The 27387-nt window shown below is 28.1% G+C and overlaps 1 protein-coding gene across 1 annotated transcript; it reads left to right on the top strand.

The window, feature by feature from the left end:
• Nucleotides 1-9295: 9295 nt before the first annotated feature.
• LOC114164479 (homeobox protein knotted-1-like 6) lies at nt 9296-17983 on the top strand. Its single transcript, XM_028049172.2, has 5 exons — nt 9296-9579; nt 9785-9916; nt 10052-10202; nt 17022-17257; nt 17620-17983. The coding sequence occupies exons 1-5, from the start codon at nt 9391-9393 to the stop codon at nt 17770-17772; spliced, it is 861 nt and encodes a 286-aa protein (XP_027904973.1). The 5' UTR covers nt 9296-9390; the 3' UTR covers nt 17773-17983.
• The last annotated feature ends 9404 nt before the right edge of the window (nt 17984-27387 follow it).

Consider the following 27387-nt stretch of genomic DNA (forward strand, 5'->3'; position numbering starts at 1 on the left):
AGAAAACCTATTTATAACCTTACCTTTTATCATTAAAATATTTTAGTGTCATCTTTTAGACCATTTTCACTACTCTTAGACCATTTTCTAGGTTCTCACAAATAGAGTGTTGTTGAGATTGTTAAACATTTGAAGAAGACCCAACATGTTGATAAAGAGGTTGTGATTGAGTTTGTTAAGTATCCATGTCGTATTATTGAAAACATAATCGATAATTTTGAATAAATAAAAATAGATTGATTGTACCATTACAAGTAGTGGTAGTTTCAAGCAAATAGCTATTTACATTAAACTTGATTCCTTGAATTAGATGGTTATGTTGGTCATTCCATATTGTTATCCATTTTTCATATTATTGTAGTTGATATCTATTTATTTTTCCTTTCATATCTTATTTGTGAAGTTGATTAATGTTTAATGGATCAATTGGAGTACTTTGTCCAAAAACCTAAATTGACACAAACTAATTTGCTTGATGAAATTCTACTATGTCAAAACAAATATGAGGAACAACAACTCGACTTACAAGATATTAAGGTAATGGTTTAAGCTTTACTAATTTTTATAAAATTGATTCAGTAAAGTGTGGTTTGCTCCCATATAAGTACTATAATTTGGTCTTATCTCTAGTTGATGTCAGATCTTACACTCACCCCCTCACATTGAGGACATCATGTGCTTATACCAAGGACATCAAGCATGAGAATTGATGGGAGCCTAATAGCAAATGACATGATAGTCACAAATCTTGACTATGATAGACTTTTGTGACTTTAATGTCATACTATATTTGTATGTATTATGATCCTCTTTTTAGTGTCCATATTTATTTTCCAATTTTATCCTTTAATGTTTTTTAAATAAGAATAATTATTTTATCAACATTACTTTTTAAGTGAGCATTTGTTTAAATTTAAGGGTTCTTCAAATTTCACTTTTTTTAAACTTAACTATTTTTTAAAAATTAAAAATTACCTACAAAATAAATAAAAATTACTTAAAATCGAATATTAAAATTTATTTATATTTAATTTTATAATTACAGTAATAGTAATAGTAATAGTAATAATTTTATTATTTTTTATTACCATTAAAAAATAACACACATATGTACTTTTATTTTATTTCATATATATATATATATATATATATAGTTATATAGTTATATTATTATCATTGTTTTTTATTTTATTCTTAATAATATTGTGAAGTTCCGGTATAAATAAAGATCTCAATACAAATATTTTTATTTATCGTATAATCAATGATAAGATTGACGTTGTTTTGCTATCCTTATTTTTATATAATAAAAAAAAGTATATAAAATAAAAAATAGAAAAGATATATTTTTATTTAAATAAAAGCAATAAAACAATATAATGAAAAGGGTGTGCTTTCTCTTTGATCTTATTTCGATCTCATTTATTTACATTTATCTCTTTTTCATTCTTTTTCTATCGTCTATCTATTCATGCATTTTAAACATAAAGTGTACCGCAATCATTTCCATTTAAATATAATCCACTCTCTTCTTTCACCTAATACCCTTTTATGGAGTTTATATTTGATTTGACGTGACTCATTCCATTTCAATTCCTGCTTTATCACAAACTAGAATACAACACTTTGCAAATCACACCTATAATGAAGTGGCCAAGTGCAGCCAAAAGATTGATTAATTAATTAACTATTGATCAATGAAAAAGGAGTCAAAATATGATACATTTGAAGAAAAGAAAACAAAAGATGATTATTATTCTTTATCTAAATGCCACCTTTAGAGGACATGAAAGAACATACATGATTTCAACAGCAAGAGACACAAACTCGTGGAGCATCTGTTTTTATTCTTAAAAGGTATACCTAGGCTTTGTTTTTATCACATTTCTGAACAATGATTTGGCAGTGTTATTAGTTTATTAAAGTACTCTTCTCCAACATCGCAAGTGTATAATATAATATTGTATTTATGTATGTGCCATCTTTATGTGATCATATTCCATACCTTTACAAATGAAACACTCTTGAAAACATTGAACGAGAATAAAATTATCATATTCATTGATTTTTTTTTTCGACAATAAACCCATTTAAAGAAAATCGCAATTAAATCTGTCTAATATTATTTATCAGAATCAACCTGTTTAATGTTCACTTTGAGAATTTGATCCCTAAATAACTGAATTCGATTATGAGGGAGTCAAATTCTTAACGGTAAACAGTGTCGCTAGACACCAAAAACCAACTTCAAGTTCGGTCTTTAGTAAGTTAAAATCCCAATTGTCAATAATGTCATCAAACTAAGGAAATGTAACGACCAAATACTAATTTTGTTATATTAAGCAAACTAGATTATATATATATATATATATATATATATATATATATATATATATATATATATATATATTTTGAGTTTTTCAAAATAAAGGAGGGAGTTTAGATCCACGTCAAAAGAGGACCTAAGTTATACAAAATATATATAATATACTAGAAATCATTGTTTTCTAAACATAACACTCACTTCTATTTGTTCTATACTATTAGATTGGTGCATTCATCGGCTCATACATATCATCCAATCATAGAGAAGGAAAACACAATCAACAAAAAAAAGAAGAAGATAAATTAATGAATTTTAACAATTGAAAATCTAAATGACTCACCAAATCAATCATCCAGAATTCAACATAATATCATTCAAATCAAATTAATCATTCATTAAGACACTAGAATAAATTAGACTCAATATCAAAATAACAAGTGTTGAGCCGAATACGCATGAAGTCCTGCTGTCAATTTTCTTTATAGTGGATTTGAGCAAAAATAAATATTGTGGCTCCACGGACACACATATACCTAGACATGGTTAATTCTCTATAACATTTCCAAAATAGTTCTCTTTAAAACCAAATTCTAGTATAGATCCTCCTCCAATTCTCACCACCTAAACTTCATTCTCTATATGAGTTGGTGAGTTTAAAAGAGTTAGGATGACTTCAAAATCAGGACTCCCACTCAATACATACACTACATTATTCAACATGACATTTCTCCTTAGAAATGACCATATTCAAACAATTCATACAACTTATATAATTATTTCCCATGTTTCACTATATATTAACATTTAATCCATAACTTATTCAATTAGTATCATATTCTCATATTTTCTAACTTGTTTCTCATATTTCTAAACTTGGCATATCTCCCGATCATCATAGACTCGCTCATCGAATCTTGATTTAGCTTAGTGACACCCTTAGAGGTATGCTTGCCCCCTTAGCAATTCTAACTCTAGAGTTGAATTCTTGGAAATTTGCTAGTGAAGTTAGACTCGCTTATCGACCAAACCTCCCATGCCTCTAGATAATTTTTAAAATTTTTTTTAGCCTAATAACCATTCCACTCGCTCAACGGCTAAGCCACTACGAGCTTGTTTTATCAAGCTCGCCAACGAGTTTTGACTCACCTAATGAGTGGAAGGATTTGAAGCTCTTTGTAATTTCATTTTTCACTTTCGCCTAACGAGAGTTTGGCTCGCTCAACAAGTCTACATAAAACTGTAATCTAGAATATGCTACGAATAAGTCAATTTGGTCTCTCTAAGCATTCTTACTCCTTCCTTAGTTCATAAAAACATAATTAGGAGTTCAAAATGTCTTAGATAGGCCAATTTGACCAATATGTTGCACTTCAAAGAGTTCATTTAAACCACAATTTGCAAGCACATCACATATTACAATCAATTCAACCAAGGACAAAGTATCCATATCACAAATTTTAATCCCAATCAACCAAAAATCACAAATCAACTATTTATGAGTTGCATAAAATTACTACTAGCTCCCTTATTTAGTGTAAAAAAATCTTAACTCAAAACTATTCTTAAAGCTCTAGTCCACAAGATGCTCTAAGTAGACAAAGAAATCCCAATTAGAGATATAAGCACATCATTAAGATCATAGGCAAACAAATATTCACTTTAAACTATTTTGAGCCGCATGCATTAAACCACAAGCCATATGCATTTCATAAAGCTAACTGGCCTAAAAAATAAACAAAAAGTGAACTCACTTTGTTCCTAACTTTGTGATCTATTACATATGTAGAGTTCTCCGAAATGATCACTCTTACGGTCTTTAATCTTCAAATAAATGAATAATGAAATTGAAAATCTATAGGAAAGGTGAGACAAATTTGAAAAAAGAGTTCTAAAGAGATGGTGACTTTTATAAAGTGAAACTCAATTTATAGAAATTGTATTATATAATTTTGATCTTTTTTTTAATAAAATAATCAAGTGTGATCTTTTAAAATTACTACTACTCTTAAACTATTTCCTAAGTTCTTACAAGAAACACACCAAAACATTCGATTTAGGAAGCTAAAATCTAGAAGTTTTTCAATTTTTTTCAAAATTAAAGAAAATGATATAAAGAATCTAAAAAAAAAAATTATCAAAATTCAGTTCTCCAAAAATAGAATTCTGAGTAATTTTCTAGTACTAGTAAAGTTATTTTTATATTGAAGATTTAATGCTTTGAGAATAAAATTCTTAATATGAATACTGAATTAATTTATCCTAATAAATAATATCGACAAATTCATTTATGATTATCTTTTGAATAGGATTATTGCGAAAAAGAAAATCTGTATTCAGAAAGTACTTGCTATAAATTTGTATATGAGAATGATGAAAGGAGGATGTAACGGCGGAGGAAGCAGATATTCTGGAGGAAGTGCAAAAAGGAAACTAAAGGAAGGAAAAGATTCTTAAGATTTAAAAAAAAAAAATTGACCACACTTTATTATTGTTTTCAATTTCACATCTAATTAATCTCCTTTTATTTTATTGGGTTTACTTATTTTGAGATAAAGTAACATCTTTAACCATGACTTCATTATAATAAACTAAATATCGAATTTTTAGATCTTGATTAATAAACTCTTCAAACTTTTTATGGAAGATTTGGATTATGAATCTACCTAAATAAACTATCCACAAAAGCATTGTTTTCAAAACATTGTTATGTACAAATGGAGAACCAAAATATCACCATACTTTGATTTGTGCTTTTCATATTTTCCTTCAAAATATTATAATTTTTTTTTTTGTCTCGATCGTCTTCTTTTCTCTCGTATTCAAAATTACTTATTCTTTATTCATCTTCTTTTATGTCACATTCAAAATGTCCTATTTATTATTACTTATACTTCTTTCTTAGTGTTTCCTTTCTTCACCAAACTTTCTCCACAGTTGTCTAACAACTTTGAACTCTATATATAATATTGTTAACATACATATTAGTCATTTCTTTTATAAGCATACACATATTTGTTGTTAAAATATTATTCTACAAGTATATTATAATAGGAAATATACAAGGAGACATATGTTAATGTTCCTATAATGTTCGTAGTGATTCTTTTTATTGGTCATATGTTTATCAAATAACATTATAATTTTAATTTCTTTTTACAAGAAAAAAAATAAAAGAAAATTTTCAAAAAAAAAAAATAGAAGAAGTTTACTATTTTTTATATAAAAAAATTAACTTTTGCATATCAATTGCAATCATAACTATGTAAAATATATATTTTTAACATCAATTTACTTATAAAAAATAAATAAAATTATATATATATATATATATATATATATATATATAATGCACCTTTTACGTGATTGTAAAAGATAAATAAAATAATTAATATATAAAGTATGATATAGGATTATATGCTCAAACTTTCCAATTATTTGTAATATAATACATATGCATATACCAATTTTTATGTTTGTCATTCACTAATTTTATCACTAACATATTCATTCCTCCTAATTTTAAAATATTACATGTATATGTTATTATTATTATTATTATTAGCATCATGACTATTTATTTATAAGGTTTTGATATAAACATTCATATAAATTCATTTTGCTTCGATAACTATTTTTGTCAACTACTACTTCTTTATCACAACTTTTTATTTATTTATTTGTTTATTTGTTAAAGCTTGTTCTTCCTCATAAGCTACTTTTTCTATATAACGGACTTTCAAACCCATTCATATCTTCTAATGATTCTATTCAAGCAACTCACCATTATTTTCCTAATATATCTTTTATTTATTTATTCATTTTAAATTTCTCATATATATATATATATATATATATATATATATAAGTGTGTTTAATTTAATTAATTTATAAAGTATTTTAATTTTGGTTACTTACGACACAACTTAACAATTAACATGATAGTTTTCGTTGGTATAAACTATTATATTTGCAAGCATACATCTATATATTATATATAAATTCTTTAGGTTAGAAAAAATTCTATTATAATATTTTCTCGCATATATTTTAGTTCTTCTATATTTTTTAATTTTAAATCATATAAAATTAAATGAATATTTTAGTCTTTAAAAACATTTCACTGATAAAGCACATTGATTTATTTGAAAACCATTATTAATTGGTGCTACCTCTATAAGAGTGAAAAAGGGTGTGAGAAAAGAATTATCCATAGGTTGTTCTTCCCATTATTGAGTTTGCAATGAAGTGATACAAAATTATGCATACTCTGTTTTTTTATTTTGTTTATTAAGGTTTATGGTTAACATAATATATCCAGGGTTTATATAAATGATATATTTTGTTTTATTGAAGACTTAAGTTTAAGTTTGGTTCTTATTGGTATCAGAGTCACTCTATTGATTGATCGTCCGTAATTTTTTCTTTTCGGTTAATCTTTTCATTACAGTATTTTACATATTTGTAACACGTGTTCAATTAAAATATAATCATATGTATGTATTTTGTGAATATTACAGTTAGCAGAAAAAAAGATAATGATGATTAGATTAATGATTTTATTTTATTTTAAATATATTTTGATATAAAACAGTTATATTTAAGTATCTTGTCGATTTATATGTATATCTTTCAATTAAAATATAAGGAATATGATAAAAATCAATTACTAATCATGATTATATGTTATATCTTAGTGTTATTTTTTATTTATATATTTTGATATTAATTAATAGAATCAATATGTAACCAAAGTAATCTCTCTTGTGTAAACTAATTTATTTTAAAATATAAAAAAATTATGAACTTTAGATGTGTTTATTAGTTTGTTCAAAGGAAGGTTAATATCGCATATGAATTGGTAGTGTTAACTATGCAATATGATTCATGTTATTTATTTGTGTCAATATATGTAACTATTGATGGATTTAGCTATGATAAATGAAGCAAAGACCTGCATGTTAATATGATGATTGCACTCAATTGATGAAAGATACATTTGGTAAAATATATAATTTACAAAGTTAGATATATAATCCAAGTGGAAGATTGTTGGTTCTTAATCCATCTTTGATCTTATATATGAATAACTATATATATTAATGATATTAAAGACACTTACTGTTACTATTAAATGATCAAATAATATTAAAGTATGTTGTCACTTATGTATATGAAAGGTTGAGACCTTTAACATGTGGTAATTAAAGAATAATTCTTTTTTGTAATGGATAAATATGGAAATACCAAAAAGGACAATCTCATATGTTCATAGGCTAAATTCCACATCATACTATGTTGTTTTCTATTTTAACATCTCATAGGGAGATAGCTAAAAGATTTCTCAAGAGAGTACATGCTATCTAGAGGACTAAACAATTCAGGTGTACTTTCACCTTAAGTTTAAATTTGGTTCTTACATTTCTTAGCAATTTCTGATGAGCAAAGAACAAACTATTTTCCTCATAAATTTTGCTTTACATTTTATATTTTTTCTTTGCTTTCATTGATCCACACCATCATTACATGTTTCATTTTAGGTTTTCTACATTTTCTTCTACTTATTTCGTTTTCACTACTTTTTTCTTTTTGTATATTTATATGTGTTTATGATTTTTCAAGGATTTTTATTTTATGCAAATGATTTATCGATTTATTATTTAAAATAAACTATATGTATTACCTATTAATCAACTTTCATGTTTCACTAAGACACTTGATACTAACCAATTTCATTGTTGTGCATTTAGAATTTTTCATGTTCCAACTTGAAGAAGATTATACTTCGCCTTCGAATCTAATATGATATGAATATTTCAAATTTAAACAAGATATAATTGTAAAAATATTTAACAACGTTATATGTTATATTTTAAGATAATGCATATATATATATATATATATATATATATATATATATATATATATATATAATGAAGGAATAAAATTTTATATTATATTTTATAATAAATTAATTGTACTATATGGGCTATACGTCCTTTATAGGACTAGTCGGTAGAAGTAAGTGAGAGTCGAGTGGCGAACCATGCATTACGTGAGACCTCTCCCAATTGCTTTGGACTATTCACAAGATTTCACGTGAGTCTTTTATATCAATTATGTGGTCCAATGGGCTGCACGGTGAACTGCGTGTCATGATAGACATCTCCCAGTTGACGTTAGTTTGATTGTCTACAGGATTTCACGTGAGTCCTTTATACAAATTGTGGTGTAACAGGCCGTGTTGTGACCTACGCGTCATGAGAAACTTCTCTCAGTTGTCGTCAATTGGAGTCTCCACAAGATTCCTTCTGAGCGACACAACCAAGACTCAGTTAAGTAACTTCATTAACATAAACAAGTCAATAATCAGGATTAAAAGACAATTGGACCATGATTAAGCCAACCTTAATCAAGGACTCGTAACAAAAACTATAAATATAGGGTTAATTGAATGAGCTATGCTCACTTTAGCATCAGAGCACCTTTGATAGGTACATTTGATCCGTTTACGTACAGACACACTGAAAAGAGATGATGAAAGACTTAAAAGACCTTGAAAATTGTTTGAATTGATGTTTGACCTCTACTCTCGAAACAAGAATTAAATTAGTATTGTTGTAGATAATATTTTTAGGAATAATATAAGTTTTTTTATTGGTGAAAAAAATTAAAATAAATAAGCTGGACTTGAGATGTCGTACACTTGCAAAACAATATTAAATGCTAGTAGAGAATACCTACAAATCCAATTATAGCCTCTAATTAAATATAGTTAAGTGCAGAATAATATGATATAAAAATATTGCATCATTAAGGTATATTTTTTATTTCAAGATATTAAAATCATATTTAACATACTTAATTAATTAACTTATATTGTTAGGAAAAAAGAATACAAAAATAATAACCTGCAATCATTATTTATAATATACAGAGTATTCATTTCTCATCTCCTCTTCCACACTCTACCTCTAAATATATATGCTCAGGCACTGGCTTTGTCACAAGCCAATGCATCCAATTCTCTTATGAGCTTGGTTTTTCCTTTTGAGAAATAAAAAGAAATGGAGAACAGCCTCCACAACTTTTACTATTCAGCAACTTACTCAGACCAGTCAACAACAATGGCTCCACCTCCGCCGACTAAGGTTGTCTTTGGAAAGGAAGAGGATGTTTCAAAAGCACTTCGTAATAAAGTTGCTTCTCACCCTCTATTTCCTCACCTCCTCCATGCCTTCATCGATTGCCACAAGGTTATATACACACATACATAAATATAAACTGTGAATATGCTTCCAACAATTTTCAATCTATCACCAAAAAGATTAATTAGTGAGTGCTTTAGGCAATTAAAAACCCCTCTTTGAAACTATATCATTAATCATCACTAATCAGTTCTAGTGTTGTTTTTACCAATGTTATTCCTGTTTATGAGTAATTTTGTGTTTCAAATTTCAGGTAGGAGCACCACAAGATATTGCAGACCTATTTGAAGGAATCAAAGAAGAGCATAGTGGGTTGTGTCAGATATCTGAATCTAAATCTTATCATGGCTTCTTGGGTGCTGATCCCGAACTTGATGATTTCATGGTCTCTTTCTCTTCTTTTTTTTCAATATATATATGAATAGTTTCTTCTTGAAATACTCAAGAAGTAAATCACAAACCCTAATTATGTTTCTTCAGCTTATTAGCTTATTGTTATGTTTGTTGCTGCATATTGAAGGGAACGTTTTACGATTTATTGGTGAAGTACAAATCAGATCTTTCAAGACCCTTTAACGAGGCAACCATGTTCCTCACGCATATGGAAACTCAGCTTCACTCCATCTGCAACGATCTTGCAGTCTCAGACAACACTGTTCCTCAACCTGCAGGTTTTTCTCTTTTCTTTTCGATAAATTCAATGATTCACTGGATTATACCATGCTCTTGTTTCGATAAGTTCAAAAGGTTTACACCAAATAAAAGATACGGGAGATTATTCATTAACATTTATAGGAGATTAGTACACGGATATAAAGTAATTCACTAATCATTTTTTGTGTTTTTATCTCTTATTCATCCATAAGAAACGATTTGTTTACAAAAAATGTTTGAACAAATTCTCTTCATAAAATATTAAGAGATTAAGGTTCATGTTAGTTAAAAAGGTCCTAAAGCATGTTTGAGTAACTGGCTGAGTCACATGGAGCCACTGTAGTCATGTGGGTTTGTTTTGCTTTGATAGCCATTTTAACTATACATACATATTACTGCTTCAAAAATAATGGTAAGTTAAATATCACACATTTTGTAGTCCATTTTTCCACATCTTAATTATATTAAAAGGGTCTAAAGCAGCAAAAATAATGATAATTATAGTGATATATGTCATCACACAAAGTTGAAGTCCTTTCTGTATTATCATTTCTTCATTCAACCAATTTGAGTGAAGGAGGAATTCATAATGTCTGAATCATCATTTGTTAATTTGTTTCCATAAATACTTGGTACAAAAACCAGTGTCTAATGGTACACTTTTAAAAAGAAAAAAAAAAGACTTCTAATGAAGTATAAACACATGCACTTGTAATATTACTTTATAAAGTTATGTATAAACTATTTTGTTTAAGTTTTTTTTTTTTCAATTTCATTATGCATTTATACATTTTTCATGTTTACCATTGAGTTAAAAACTATCACCTCAAATTTTCAATTATAAAATTTCAAATACTATTAAAATGAAATTTAATTAATGTTTCTACCTTTCACCCTTCAAAATATTTTTTTAAAGACAAAATCATGACAACTCATGGGATTACTAGTCATGAACTCTTGTTATTAATGAGTCTCTTTATTGATAAAAAATATTTCAAATAAATAAATGGTTTTTTAATTTGGTAAGAATAAAGGATAATAGTTAAATTAGTTCTAAGCAGTAAATTTAAATTTAATTTACTTTTATAAAATTTGTAAGACGAAAATTATCCTTTTTTTTTATTTGATATATGATTTTCAACATATCATTCTACGTCAAGACATGTAACGTGAGACTATAAACTAAATATTACATTTATTTGACGAAAAATATTTCTATCTTATAATTCAATAATAGAATTTTATGTCTTCTGTATGGTGCTGCTTATTTTCTTTTATGAATGATCAAGTAAACCCCTTCTTATAACATCACAAGCTAGTTTGGTCAAAATATAAATACAGAAAGACTTCATTCTCGGAAAAACGGAGCAATTATATTAGTGAAGTTCCTACTATTGGAACAAAAAATGCATGCATTAAGCTTAAAGATTTGTATGAACATATATTTTATTACCAACAAGAAAGAATATATATGTAAGATGAGAATATTTGAAGTATATCTAATCTATATATAAACTGTGTTTACAAAAACTAAAACAAATGATGGTATCCTTTCTCAGAAGTTCCTTAATAGAACCAACCTTATGTCCATACTAAAAAAAATTCACAAGGTATCAAATTTAATTTGAGCAGACAAAAATAACAATGAATGAAGTGTTATGAAAGAATGATAAATATGTGATAAATTTGTTGAGAAGTGAACTTTAAATCTAATTAAAACTTATAAAAGTTGTTACAATGTGATAATGGTAGAATAATAGACTCAACAAATAATAAATTTTTTTATAATAGATTCTAACTTATAATTATAATATCATGTTAAAAAATAAACTTTAAACATAACTCGACTTTAAAAAATAGATTATAAATTAAGATTTGTACTCACTTAAATGATTAAATTATTAAATTTATTTTTTTTTTGATAAAAAATTTATATAATTAAATTGAATTTATCTCTAATTAATTTACGACTTCCAATAAAATCAATGTGCATTATATATTGGATAAATGCAAGTCTCACATGAATCAAATTCTTTAACAGTGATGTATATATATAATAGTCTCAGATCACAACTCATAGATTCTTAATGATTGTGATCCTATATTACTCCATATGGATAAGAATTTAAGTTTAATGCAACTTTATAATGCAGGTTTATTAAGGTAAAATTTGACTTATAAGTTGATATAAAATACAACTTTATGAGATGACCATTCATTACTTTATTATTTGATTCTCACTGTCTTTGGCTTAGGAAAATCCATGACCCGCTCCTCCTAGGATGATCTGCATCTAACTTTTCTCTAAAAGATTTTGTAAATCTTTCACAGTGTTTAAACTAGAATGAAAGGAAATGAAGGAAAAGGCTTTTTTTTTTATAGTTTTTCCCCCTTTTCATTTTTTTTTTATACTTGGAAATAGAGAAGAAAATGAGGAAACCAATCTGTATTCCTTCTCATGCTTTGTCTGTACTTTAAAATATTATTATTAGAGAACTTTATCCAAAGGAAAAAGCGATTTATAATATTTAAACCTACATTTTTCTCTTTTCTCACATTAACATAAATTGCATCCTGATATCAAAAAAGGGTTTTGATATACTGTTATTCAGAAACTCATTCTCCTCTTTTTCTCCAATTATCACTTTTTCCAACTGTATTTGACTCAGCAAATAATTATAAATACGAAAACCCTTAGCTTTCTCAAATAAAGTAGTGTGTAACAAGTTAGAAATTCTCAAAGACATGTATAACTGTTGTTGTTCCTTTTCCTATATATCCCTGGCTTTGGTCAAACAATATTATTTGATGAAAAAGAAGTTTTAAAATACTGAACATGAAAAACAGTTTGGAGGCAACTTGAAAGAGGTATAATTATTATGGATATGGTGTGTCTTGTCTTTGATGTTTATGATGAAGATTCTGTCCCAAGTAGTGGTGTGATTGCACGTGTCACATACACTTATTTCATCGTTTCCTTAGAAATCCACTCCTTTGGGAAAACCCTTTTGTTTTCTTTAATCACCTCTGCTTTTGATGCTATCCATTATAACCCTATTTCAAATTGTTGTGAACTGAGCCTTTTGTACTTGAACCCTTTCGGGTTGTCCCAGATTTTATTATAGTAATGCCTTCACAGAACGAGGATTCATAGTACTTTATACGACATGTGTTCATTCATTGGCTATTTTGAGTAAACCAGTTATAGTTCTGGATAAAGTTGCTTTCTTTTGTTTGTGCATTGTGCTGGATCTGATAAGAGTGTGGATTTGGATGAAAATAAACCACACAAACATGGAAAGTGTTTGTTATATATATCTGTTAATGCCTTTATACATATGTGCTTTTATCAGATGTATGCATGCCTTGTCTATTGCTTATTTAAATATTCATACATCAATATATATCTGTTAATGCCTTTATGCATATGGTATTCACAGAACTGTGAAGTTTTAACTACTGCCAACCATATAGTATTGTCATTTTAGGGTAATGGTTTCTACCAGAATGAATGATGTACATCAAAAAGGTTGATCAACATTTAATGTATATTTAGATAATTAAAGTGATAGGTTTATAAAATATATAATGTGATAAAAAATTATTAATAAGAGGAAAAAATTAGTATATAACAATATAAACAAAAGTGTATATATTTATCATTGTTCAGGAAAAAAGAGAAGAGAAAAACTCAAGCCACCATGAATAATATCTGAGTGCATACATTCTATGAGAAAGTCTAATTTTGTTAGAGATTGAAATATAGAGTTAGAATTTCTATAATAAGTGAGATGAACTATATATATATATATATATATATATATATATATATATATATATATATATATATATATATAGCAAACATATTAACTTAATCTTTTAGATTCTCTTTAATATTAAGAACAAAAAAAACTAACACCCTCTTTTCAAAATAGAAAAATAATATTAAGGAAAACTATTTATTACTTGTGCACTTGAATTTAAATAATTTTTTTCATCCTTTGTTGGAAGTTATGCTTAAAGGAAGGATGTGAGTGTTCATAGTTGATGGGGACAATATTTTTAGAATTTATCTCTATGATTAGAAAAGTTTATGGTGTTTTCACAGAAATTACTAAAATTTATTATTTATTTATAAGGATCATAGCATGTGTATAACCAACTAACTCTTAATAGTAATTAAAGTGTGATTCTTCTTTAATGGCTCTTTTAGTAGCTCCTTATTCTCTGATCAGTTAGCACTTCCACAAATGGCTTTTTTGTTTGTTTCATTTAGAGTTATTTAGTGATTTTACCGCTAAAAATAAAAAATAAAAATATCAAAGTTTCTAAATCTATTATGTCGGTAAAACCCTACTAAAACTTTTTAAAGCAGTTTTTGACCAATTTTCAGCTACATAGAAGTGGTTAGAGATAGGGATGATAATGGGTCGGGTCGGGCACAGATATGTCTACCCGCAACCCGACCCGCAAAAAAAAATTCGTCTGTTTACTCGTCGAGTATTTGCTTAAAAATTATTCGCGGATATTTTTAAAATATGTATTTTATAAATTTTTTAATATAAAATTATAAAAATAAAATATAAATAAAATTAAATTATAATTATAATTATAATTAAATTTGACATAATAAAATATACTATTACTTCTAATTTTAATTAAATTTAACTTAATAAAATATAAATTAAATTTTAATTTTAATTTTTTGCGGGTAACGGGTACCCGCAGGTACGGATAGTATGATACCCGTGCCCGACTCGTTTATAAGCGAGTATTAAAATACCCGTTATCCGCTATTCGCGAGTAATAAATACCCACGGGTAGTAACTATCCGTCGCGGATTTTATCCGCGGATATCCACGGGCACGGGTATTTTTGTCATCCCTAGTTAGAGAGCTATTGAAGTTTAGTATAGGGAGAAAAGGAATGTTCATTAAAACTTATTGTGAGGAATTTTGGTTTGAAAAGCATTCGAAATTCACTTGAAATATTAAATCACAACGATATTAAAGTAAATTGATTTCAAATTCCTCTTTTTACTATGAACTAAATAAGAAAGGAATTTCTTTTGTTTATAAAGACTCTCCTAATTATTCGTAATGTCTAATCAAAGTTCCTCTTTCTTTGTTTTCCTTTTCCTTTTCCCTCTTTTGCACCAAACAAAATTTATGTAAAGGAATAAAAAATAAAGAAATGGAAAAAATGAAAACGAGTTTCTTATTTAATACCCTGTCTTAATATAAATAGAAAGAAAAAAAAATCATCTCTTTAATTTATGTTCAAATGAACTCCAATCTTTTGTCTTCAAGTAGAGGATGGGAGCAATAATAAATTTAAATAAAATTTAAAAACAGACTTTATTCTTTTCTAATCTAAAATGAAAAACCTTCAAATAAGGTGATAGAATTCCTTTTCAATCATTTATTAATATCTTCAAAACAAAGAAAATATAACGTTGGCCAAAATCATCTCTCATATGCTTGCTGCCATTAACTTCATATGTATTTACTATGTCATGCTAGTAATCAACACATGCATAAAGAAACTATTAGTTATTTTTTGATGGGTTGAATATGTTTTTGCTCCTTCAACAAAAATTAGAATTAGTCCCTCTTGAAAATTTTGAACCAATTTAATCTCTTATCTTTATAAATGCATATGAATGTAGTTCTTTTAACTAAATTTTATTAAATTTATTTGACATTTCAAACACATTTCATTATAGTATTTTAGTTTGTTTACACCGTGTGATACATGTTTGCTTTAATGTTAACTAAGAAACGCGTTTGAAACGTAAAGAAAAATTTTACAAAATTTGATTAGAAGGACTAAATTCACGCATTTCTAAAGATAAAAGGACTAAATTGGTTCAAAGTTTTCAAGAAAGACTAATTCCAATTTTCACTAAATTTTGAAGAACAAAAAATATATTTAACCTTTTTTTTATTAGTAATATGACATTTTATAATTATAATATTTGGAAAAATCCATTCCATTTACAAAAAATATATATAAATACAATAATAATTAAAAAAACCATTACTATTACATTGTAAAATTTCATCTTTATTCTATAAATATACTTTTCTATGTATACATTGAGTCCTACATTAGTTGTCCACATTTACATATACTATATAAGTAGTGACTGCATTATTTATACTCGTCATTATATAAACGTTGGTCATGGAAATTTTCTTCAAGCATATTTCTTCCTATCTTCAACCAGGTGTGTAATAAGTTATAGAACTGTGTTCCTTAAGCCATGTTTTTCTTAACTCAACATCTTAAATGAGATACCTAATGGAATGTCACATCTTTTCGTATATATATCAGAAGTCAAAGGCACCAACACCACCAAAATAATATGTTTTTACAATTATTGTTATTACACTAGCTACATAAGTTAAGTGTGAAGAGTTTGAATTTACATATATAAGTTATAAGTTTAAATTTATTGCTCCCACGATTTTTTTAGTGTTATCCGTGATTACATTGGACAATGGTTTCATTTGTTTGTACGGTCTTAGTTTTCAAGAGGTTTGTGTTGGAAGTTTCACATCGACTAATGATAAGACCAATTCACAATATATAAATGGGCGTAATCCTCACACCTTACATGTTGATTTTGTGGGGTTAAGTTAAGCTTAAACTCCACTCCTAACGTAACAGTTTGTGTCACCAAAAATTATGCATAATGTACACAAATAATATATTTATTATCTAACCTCTCATTTCCTTTAATTAATGAATTAATTTGTTTGTTTGTTTGTTTAAAATACAGAAAATGTTGTTTTTTTGTAGTAATAATTTATATAATTTTTTTTATGTCACAGGTGACTTTGGTGGATCACGTGGGAAAGATAGTATGGAGGGGATTAAGAGAATTGAAAGCAAGAAGACAAATGAAGTTGAAGAGCTGAAGGATAATCTTCTAAGTAGATATAGTGGTTACATTACTAATCTGAAGCATGAATTTTCCAGAAAGAAGAAGAAAGAAAAGCTACCAAAAGAAGCAAAGAAAATCTTACTTGCATGGTGGAATATTCACTTTAAATGGCCATACCCAACGGTAATTAAATATCTTTTCTCTTAAACATAATGTTTAATTTGCTTTCAAAATATGCATTTGGAGCAAAGAGGAGTGATACTAGCAAAACACCCATCAACAAACATATCCTATTGAAAACTATATCTAAAATAAGAAAACTCATTAAATAAAAAGCAAAAGTCAAGAAATTATACGATTTTTAATAAATTTTAATTAATAGTAACAAGTATAAGAGTTTTTGTTTGGGAGTAGTTTTGTTTTTTTTAAGTTTTGGAAGTCTTCAAAATTAAGGATGTTGATTCAAATGCTAATAAATTTATTTGTGTAAAAGCAAGATTTGGGTGAGTTATGTTTTTGACATTTAAAGTATATGAATGGCGAAGGATGCTGATAAGGTAGCCCTAGCTGAATGGAGTGGTTTGGAGCAGAAGCAAGTAAATAATTGGTTTATAAACCAAAGGAAACGCCATTGGAAAGCATCAGAAGAAATGCAGGTTGCAATTTTGGATGAACTCTATGGACCCTTGCACGAGTGAGAGTCACAAGGCTGCACCACTATTTTTGCTTTGTTCACCATAAAATTACAGTGTTGGTTGATCAGAAAATGTTGAGTTTTGTGCTCATGAACCACTTCTGCTTTATTTTGCTTTTCGAACAAGATGGAATCAGAACCGGAGTAATTGTCCTCTTCCTTGAATCATACTATAATATTATAAGCTAAAATAGTCTTTTTATTATAAATGAAAATTATAATTAGTTTATAAAATAGAGTTTAAATAAGTTTATAATATTAATTACAGTTTTAGTTATTTATTATTATTAATTTTAAGTTAGAGATTAATTTCGATATTAATTTTTTGATAGCTAAAGTCTTAAAGATAGATTTGGACTTTAATTTACAAATTAAGTATAATTTTTTATTTATAATAAAAATTATTTTACATATTAATAAATTTTAGTTTATAAAGTAGTATATATATAAATTAGTTAATATAGTTATTAATTATCTTTTATTTTTAAATTTATTCTTATGTAATGATTTTTTTTAATGCTAAATGCATTTGTAAAGTTAAATACTCCTTTATTGAGATTAAGTCCACAGATATTCACTGGACATATTTGTAATTTGCAATGAGATAAGTGGAAGTAAAAGTAGAATTAGTGAAAGTGAAAGTAGTATTATAATGAAGTTGATGTGTGTGATAAATGGTAAAACATACTAGTTTGTTTCGTTTTGATCCATAAAAAAAAAAAAAGTCAAGCAGGTTTTAAATATTTATATTTTAATCATAAATATTTTTGAAGTCTTAATTGGTTATTGGATAAAGTAAGATGATTTATAACTATTAAATTAGAATGAATAGCTGAAACTAAATTTGTATGTTTTTATTATTTAAATCAATATTCTTGTATATTTATATCATTAAATAGTAAACTCAAAGTATAGTAAATAAATGAAAACTGTATTTTATTCTTATTTTAGTTCATGGTTTTTAAATTGTTGTCACCCCAACGATGTTTAAACTATAAATTGTTATACTAATTTCAAGTGAAATATGGATAATTTTCTAAAGTGTATAAAATATTTCTAGTAGTAATAACAAACTCAAAATATATTTTTTCCTTAAGACCTCAAAAATTTTAAATACGGCCATGATGTATTAAACTTATAATTTATTATAAATTTTCTTTTGGAAGACAAACACAAATAAATAAAAGTTCATTCGAAAAAAGTAAAATAGTACGGTGAACTGACGTGGTTCCTTCTTCCTGTTTTTAAATTATATGGTTTCTTCGTGTATTTTGTGTTCGAAAATTTTAAATTATTTAAGAGTTATATTAAAATATTATTATTATGATTATTAATTACTGTTGATGTAGTCATCATATTAGAAAATATATTTTTAGTTGAATTATGGATATGTTAAGTAGTTGTAAATAATTATAGCATGTTTAGTGGTCTTAATATTTGTAATGGTGAAATATGATATGTATTTAGATTGTTGATTGATGAAAAGAGGAGTTTTTTATTTATTTATTTTAAGTTAAATATGTTTTTTAGTTTTTAAATTTTGACATAAAATTGAAATTCGTCTTTATTTTAAATGATGATGCAATTTGGCTTAAATTTTAAAAATGAATAAATATAATTCAATTATGTTAAATTTTTTGTGTCGAATAACTTTTTAGACTGATATTTAAATTGTTTATACTATTTGACAAGTTCCAATTCAAATGTCAACCTAGAACGTTATTTATCACTTTAAAAAAAATTAACATCATTGAATTAAAAGAACTATATATTTATTCGTTTTTAAAATTTAAAACCAAAATATATCAAAATTTAGAACATAGACGAATTTCAATTTCATCTCCAAGTTTAAAAATTACAAACATATTTAATTCTTTTTTTTTATTAGCAAAGAATATATATATATATATATATATATATATATATATATATATATATATATTATTTTACTCTAACCCTTTTATAGAATATTTACGTATAATAATCTTCACTAATTTTAGTTCTAAACAATTTTAACAAAGATGACATTGTACCTGCGAAGTAACATACTCCTCAAAAACATTCCTACATATAAATGACCTAGAAAGTATCCATTTATAAGGCATACCAAAATAAAGCAATAATCTTTTGTCGTTATAGTTAATTCAATATAAAATAATTATGGCCCAATTGTTGTAGTACTACCAAAGGACTATTATGTTTGATCTAACTAAGCTTGTGATGTTCCTTTTTCTTGGTTAGGTACTTATACTAGTTGTGTCTTTGTATTATTTTAGCCTCTCCAAGATGTTGCAATTGTCCAGTTCAGTTATTCCTTTTTAGTTGTATCAGCCTTCATAGTTGTGTTGTAAATAATTGATAAATCACGAACAAAAAGAGTACTTCCTGAGGCGTGTAAATTCACTGTCCTTAAGGACTTATCTGCGGTGTGTGCACAAGCCCCCCAGGATACAACATGAACTTCTCGGATCTTCCGAGAATCTCAGAACTAGCAAGAAAGTATTCTTGAAAGAGTATTTAACCCATATAGTAGAAGAAAGAAATATGAGAGAGAAGAGTGTTAGGAATCCAAGTGTGAGTCTAAGTCCCACATTGACCAGAAATGAGAAAGTAGAGCACTATATAAAAATCAAGACCCATAAACCCATTGCCTTAAGGTTTTAGGTTGAGAGTGGTGTCAGTGTCTTATGTGGTTCGGCTCAGATCTCATTGGTGTTGTATCTCTCCAATGAAACCCCCTCTGTAAAACCTAACAAGTGGTATCAGAGCCGATGGTTAAAACCGGCTCAGACGAGTGCAGTATGGTCCTAGTATCGAAAGTCTTCCTGGCAAGGGTTCTAGGTAAGCGTGTCCCGTTAAGAAAAGAACGGCGGTACAGAAAAGGGCAGAAAAGGAGTACTCGTGGTTGGGCAGCTTCCGCTGGAGGGGGAGTGTACCAATGTGGTTGAAGGAACTCACCCTTGAGGGGGAGATTGTTAGGAATCCAAGTGTGAGTCTAAGTCCCACATTGACCAGAAATGAGAAAGTAGAGCACTATATAAGAATCAAGACCCATAAACCCATTGCCTTAAGGTTTTGGGTTGAGAGTGGTGTCAATGCCTTATGTGGTTGGACTCAAGTCTCATTGGTGTTGTTCTCCCCAATGAAACCCCCTCTGTAAAACCTAACAAAGAGAGCTTGAAGAATGAAGGAGAAGATTAAGAGATGGTGTGTTTTGGAGCACCAAAACCACCTATTTATAAGTGTGAGTGATGAATGGTGAAGGACTGAAATTTATAGCATTTATAGAGAAAAATCAATGCATGGCAACGGTAAAAACAATTTCCCTGCAACATACAAAACTAGCAGCCAAGCTTTCAAGTTTAAAAATCAAAACGGATGCACCTTTCTCATAAAACTTGAAATTGTAGCATTTATAATTATGGCATGCAACGTTTAGAATCTTTTGTAATAAAAAGATTATTTTATAACAAGTTGACACCTATAAAAGAAAACAACCACCATGCAGCCCCACATATATCATTTATATTATGCATATATTTTGTATATATATACTTGCTGCTATGTTCAATCTCTTGGAACAACCATTTTAGCTACATTCAACACCCTCCTAACTAATGTAGAAGCTTCTAAAACTTTAGCCTAACTTTCCACTCATTTCTAAGACACCTAATCATCCCAACCAAACCCAAGTGTGTACGTAACCTTTGTTATCTTTCTTATTTTCTTCTTCACAAAGTTTTTGAACATTCGATAAAACAATGGTACCAATTTGTGTATTAAAATGTTATTGTGGATATTTTGTATTTGATCACAAGCAAAAATTCATTTGTCCCAAACTCAAAATCTCCTCTCCATCTACCTTCTAAATAATACATCATTTCTATGGTTCCATATTATCCAAATAATTGTTATTCATACTACCTTCTAAACTTTGATTTGCTTTTCATTTAGATTCAATAGGTAGAATTGTTGGAAGTTTGTCTGTAGTTGGTTATGATGCACTGAGCTTAAACTTATCATATTGATCCCAAATTGACTTAGATATAGGAAAACCATAGAATAAGTGCATTGCGTTGTCTTTAGTTTTCTTATATAACTCACATGAGGTACTACTTATATCTACACCTTTGTATGCTAAATTATCCTTTGTTGGTACCTTATTTAATAGGACTCTCCACACAAAATGTTGTGCATTTGAGAGAGATTTCAAACTCCAAAAGGCATTAAAAAATTGAGTGTTCTCCGCTCTAGAAGCGTTTTGTAGTAAATTATATGTAGACCTTATGTGAACACTCCCTCCTCATCCTTTCCAAATTCAAGTGTCCTCAATTTCACTATCAAATTTTTTGTTTATTATAAAAAGCCTTTACTTTAAATTAGATTGACCAACTAATCAGCATGCAATCACTAATACAATACACATTTTCAATCGATCGAAAATAGAGTTAACAAATTGATTTCACTTAACAAACAGTCAGACAGATAAACTAGTACAATTCAACATATTAAAACATCTATTCAACATATTGAAATATTGAGAAAATTATGTAGAAAAAAAAATTCATGATAAACAAAAAAATAACTTGCACAACCAATCAAGATTGATACCAATCAATAGAACAAACACAGTTGCAACTTTAGATTACGCCAATTCACTAAAATATCATAAAAAGATTAATTAAACTAGATTTCTTGAAACTCGTATCAAAGAACAAATAAGGAGAGGAAGATTAGACAAGTGCACACATAATTTTTATACCAGTTCACTTAAAATTGATCTACATCCAGTATGTTAAGGCAACCTTAGCTTGATACATCATTATATTAAAATTTTTACAAAATCCACCAAGATTACACATTTGAAAACGTGAAACTAAACCAAGACCCTTTAATCTCATAAGAATCTCAACAAAAACCAACAAGACTCCCAATTGCAGATTTGGAATCACACTAGACAACACCTAGAAACTTGAGAAAGACCAAACATTGGCAATGAATCTCCCTAGCCAACCAAACCTCTTTCTCCAAGTCTCTTCCACCAAGCAAAATGATTCAAGATTGCAAAGAACACCTCATGAACAACTGCAAGTCTATAAAAAACCAGACTTTATAATTTATCTGTTAACATATTCAACAGGTTGATTTATCTGTTCAATCTATTGATTACACTTGAGTTAAGTGAAATCAGGTAATTGAATAATAATTCAGTTGATTGAAAGTGTTAATGACAAAACTTAGCAACCAGGCAACTAATTTGTTAAATACCCATTTAACAAACTAAAAGATTACAACCCAGACATAAGGAACCTAATATATGTCAAATAGTATTCATATTAAGCTCCACCCTTCAAGCTTCAAGATCTTCATATGATAGCCTCCTCCTCAAGCTGGGTTGGACCAAAGCTTGAAATGGTAACTATGGTGGAGCTCTAAGAGAGGTTAGGCCAACTCTAGAGAAAGGGGTGCTAGAGGAACCTCTTGGGATGCTCTAACAAATGACTAAGAGAAGAAGTATGGCTCAAAAATAATTTTGGCAACATAACATTATCATTCTTAAAGTGAGAAATACATGGGGGAGAAACCTCTATTTATAGAGTAAATTGTATCCAAAATGGTTAAAACCCTATAATGCTAACTACACCAAAACACTAAAAATGCTATCTTGGTAAAGGATAGTTTGGCATGTGGCAATCCTCACTCTCACAAAACAAACCACTCATGTGTTGCCATGTGAAAAGCTACTTTATGAAAAGCCTTTCCAATAAGATAATGACACATGGCCACTACCTATGTAAGAGAACTCTCCATTAAAGAGCTTGCCATGTGGCACATGTGGGATGCTCTTCCGAAGCTAGCTTGATTAACATAATTAAACATCAAAGATTTGCTTAAGTAGACACATATGATGCTCCCTACATAAGCAAGATTGTTTTTAAAACCTTACACTACTTAGCCTTTAATACAAGGCCTAGAAGAAACCTACACTACTTGGCCCTTAATACAAGACCTAGATATTCATAATCTACTAAAGATACTCTATTGTGGCCTAAAAGAAAAGAGCTTTGTTTCACCTTGCAAAGATGACTCTCTCTTCATGAAAGTGTTTGGCCATGCTAGAGGGTGTGCCATCATCCCCTCCCTCTTGAAAAAGATTTGTCCTTAAATCTTCAAATTGTTAAGTTCTCATCCTTCCTTCTCTTGGAGATGTTTGGCTTTTTTCCCATCAGGGTCAAATATCCTTCTACGAAAAAAAGAGACAACGGAAGTGTAATAATCATCTAAAATATGTAGCTCCCAAATATTATTCACCATGATCCAATGAATGACCAAGGGTTTGGAGTTGGGGAGCCTTTCTCTTTAACTCTTGTGTGCCTTGTGCGAAATCCATGTGTTTTTGAAGTAACTTCCTTTTCCAACACAAGGTCTTATTTGGTCTTGTCTTTCCATTCTACTAAAGGAAGGTGGAAAGAAGACCTTTTTTGAATCTTCACACAAGTCTTTGGCCCTTAACATGAACACTATTTTGTTGGGGCACTCTTTGGTTGGCCATGCTAGGGTTATGCCATCATCATATGATAATCATATTAAGCACAGATTAAGCTTGATCAACACACCATTTCTTCAAGTCTTCATCAACCTGCCTCAACTCTTCATATCCTTATTAAGTCACTATACAATATATTCATCAAATCTCAATGCACCAAAGTCATTTGGGTTAACATTTTCAAGTTGCCCTTCCCCACACACTTTGCATACGTCAATCTAATATAATGATTGATGTTTTGTTGTATTATTCTCATTTATGTTCCTTTAAAAAATATTTTTTAACATCACTCACTAGGCAAATCCTCTCGCCTAGTGACCATATGGTCAGACATTTTCATTCGCTATGCAAATCTGCTCGCCCAACGACTACTTGGCCACACATTTTTATTCACTAGGCAAGTCTGCTAGCCCAGCGAATGCATTGATGCTCGCTCAACGAATATTTTCTAGTTTGTGTCTGAACATGCTTAATTATTAAATTTTCTTTGAACTTATTCATATCATGTGCTCAAAATATATGAATTGAATGTTTGGATGGTTAGGTGAGTTAGAATATGTTTGAGCAATGATTTTCTTGTCTCAGAATTGTGCATATTGTTGAGATAACTTGTGATATACATTGATTGTAAGATAATTTGATATGTTTATATTTAGTCAGTCCTTGATCAGTGTGAGAGTATCACCATAATTTTTTAGCGTTGAAAGCATATGAGTGTTGTCAGATTTAGAGTAGAGAGTTGTAAGGAAAATAATTATTCTCATGAAAATGATTTTGGCCTAATTCTTATTAATATAATCACAAAATTGGTTAGAAAGGATAAAGGTAATTGCTTGATATGTTTAAGCTACTTAGCCAAATAGTCAACCCTGATATATGTTAATTGTTTGTTGTTACCCTTTTTTTAGCCTAATTGTTTCATTCTTTTACCCTTAACCTTTAAAGAAAATATATCTTGTCTCTCACCTTAGTCAAAGAGAATAAGTACATGTTAGGTATTAAGGCATGAGATTATATCAATTTAGGGTAGGGTATAAACACCCTAATAGGGTATGAGATTGAATAAATTTAGGATAGAATTTTGTAAAAATCCTACCTCAGGTAAAAGAAAAGAAAAAGAAGAGAAAAGACAATAGATCCTATGTGATAAAAATGGTTGTGTTATGAGAAGTATATGAAAAAATTTAGGAAAATGATTTTGTAAAGAATACCAAGATACCAAGAATTATTTACATTTAGTTTTTCTCTTCAACTTAATGGTGTTTTTGAATTCCTAAAAACCTGTATTTCTTCTAGCCAAGCCTTATTACAATCTTTGAAAGACCTTTTGATCTAACTAAATGTGTGCATTATGTAAATTAGATGATGGGCAAAAGTTAATGGAGTGGTTTTATAACATGTTGATTATTAGTGATCATCTATAAATATTTGTGAACAAAGTGAAACACAAATTTTTGTGAGTTTTTTTATTCAATAGTCTGGTTATTATCTCTTACACTATTTTTAGGATTAGAGTGACTAAACAAAATCATGTCATTTTATCTTAAGTTTTTTTAAAGCCACAAGTGAAATTCTTTTTTGTTGCATGACTAGGATTGATAAAGAAATCATTTGTTCTTATAATATTCTAATGATATTCTTATGATATTCTTTTAATGCCACAAGTGACATGATTTTTTCTTACTTTATAGTTCTAAGCTTTCATAAGGACATGAAGACAAAGTTAATTAGGTGTCAAGCCTGCAAATTTTCCAATCAAACATCGTAAGCTACATTGGCTTCTAGTACACCTCTTGAAGATCTGAAAGCCTATCAAAAATTGATTGGGCAGTTAATCTATCTATTTGTGACTAAACCTTATCTTACTTACTTTATACACATTTTATCTTAATTTATGCAAAAAAAAAAACTCATGAAGAGCATTAGGAGGTAGCCTTAAAGGTTATTAGATATTTGAAGAAACATCTAAGACAATGTATTTTACTTTGGTCTAATAGTAAATTGGAACTACAAATGTGATTCATATCGGGTGGATTGCCTACTTACAATATATTCTTTGATCGATTAGGTGGTGCTTCTTGGTTATTTTCCAATATCGTGGAAGACTAAGAAACAATCAGCAATCTCTTACTCTCCTACAGAGGCTGAATATCGCTATGTAATGATTACACATGAGTTAGAATGACTCAAAAAGATACTTAGTGATTAGCTCAAAATCCAATATTTCATGAAAGAATGAAACATATTGAGGTTGGTTGTTATTTTGTTCATAATGGGGTGACAATCAACATCATTTGTTCCTCATAACTTCTTACCATAGTACAACTAGCAGATATATTTACAATTGAAAAAAAAAACACAATTTGAATCTCTTCACCGGTTAGACATTCAAATTTTCATATTTTAACATAAAGTGATATTGAGATTATTGAGATATTATTATTATAGTTATTTATTATTACCGTCATTAATCATTATATTTAGAAGATATATTTTTTACCTAAATGTGGACATATTTAGTGCTGCAATTTAGTAAATTATGGACATATTTAGTTCCCTTAATATTTGAAACAAGTGAACTATGATATGTATTCATATTGTTGTTTGATAAATTAAAAAACATGATGTTGTTAGTAAAATATCATATTAGGTTAAATTTGTTATATTATGTAATTTGAAAATGTATTTTAGATAGTAGAATTTAGAAATATATTTTATATTGTGTATTATTAAAATGTAGTACAAATTGCATAATGCATTTTTAATTTTTGGATTATGTAATGTAAAATACATATACAAATATCACAATGTATTATGAATTTCCAATTACATAACCTAAAATACATTTCCAAATTCAAAAATCAGAAATATGTTTTGAATTACATTATTTAAGATTGAAAATTTTAAAATATATTTTTAGGTTATATAATTAAAAAAAGTATATAGATTTCTAAATTACACCATTCAAAATACATTTTCCGATCCAAAATATTTTGGATCTATAAATAATGTCATCCTTTTTTCTAAGACTATACAAGTTCAAGATGAAACTATTAGGTGGTGTAAAGAGGC

This window comes from Vigna unguiculata, chromosome 9, assembly GCF_037176805.1.
Source record: "Vigna unguiculata cultivar grain cowpea cultivar isolate G323 ecotype 2 chromosome 9, ASM3717680v1, whole genome shotgun sequence".
NCBI classification, from domain to species: domain Eukaryota; kingdom Viridiplantae; phylum Streptophyta; class Magnoliopsida; order Fabales; family Fabaceae; genus Vigna; species Vigna unguiculata.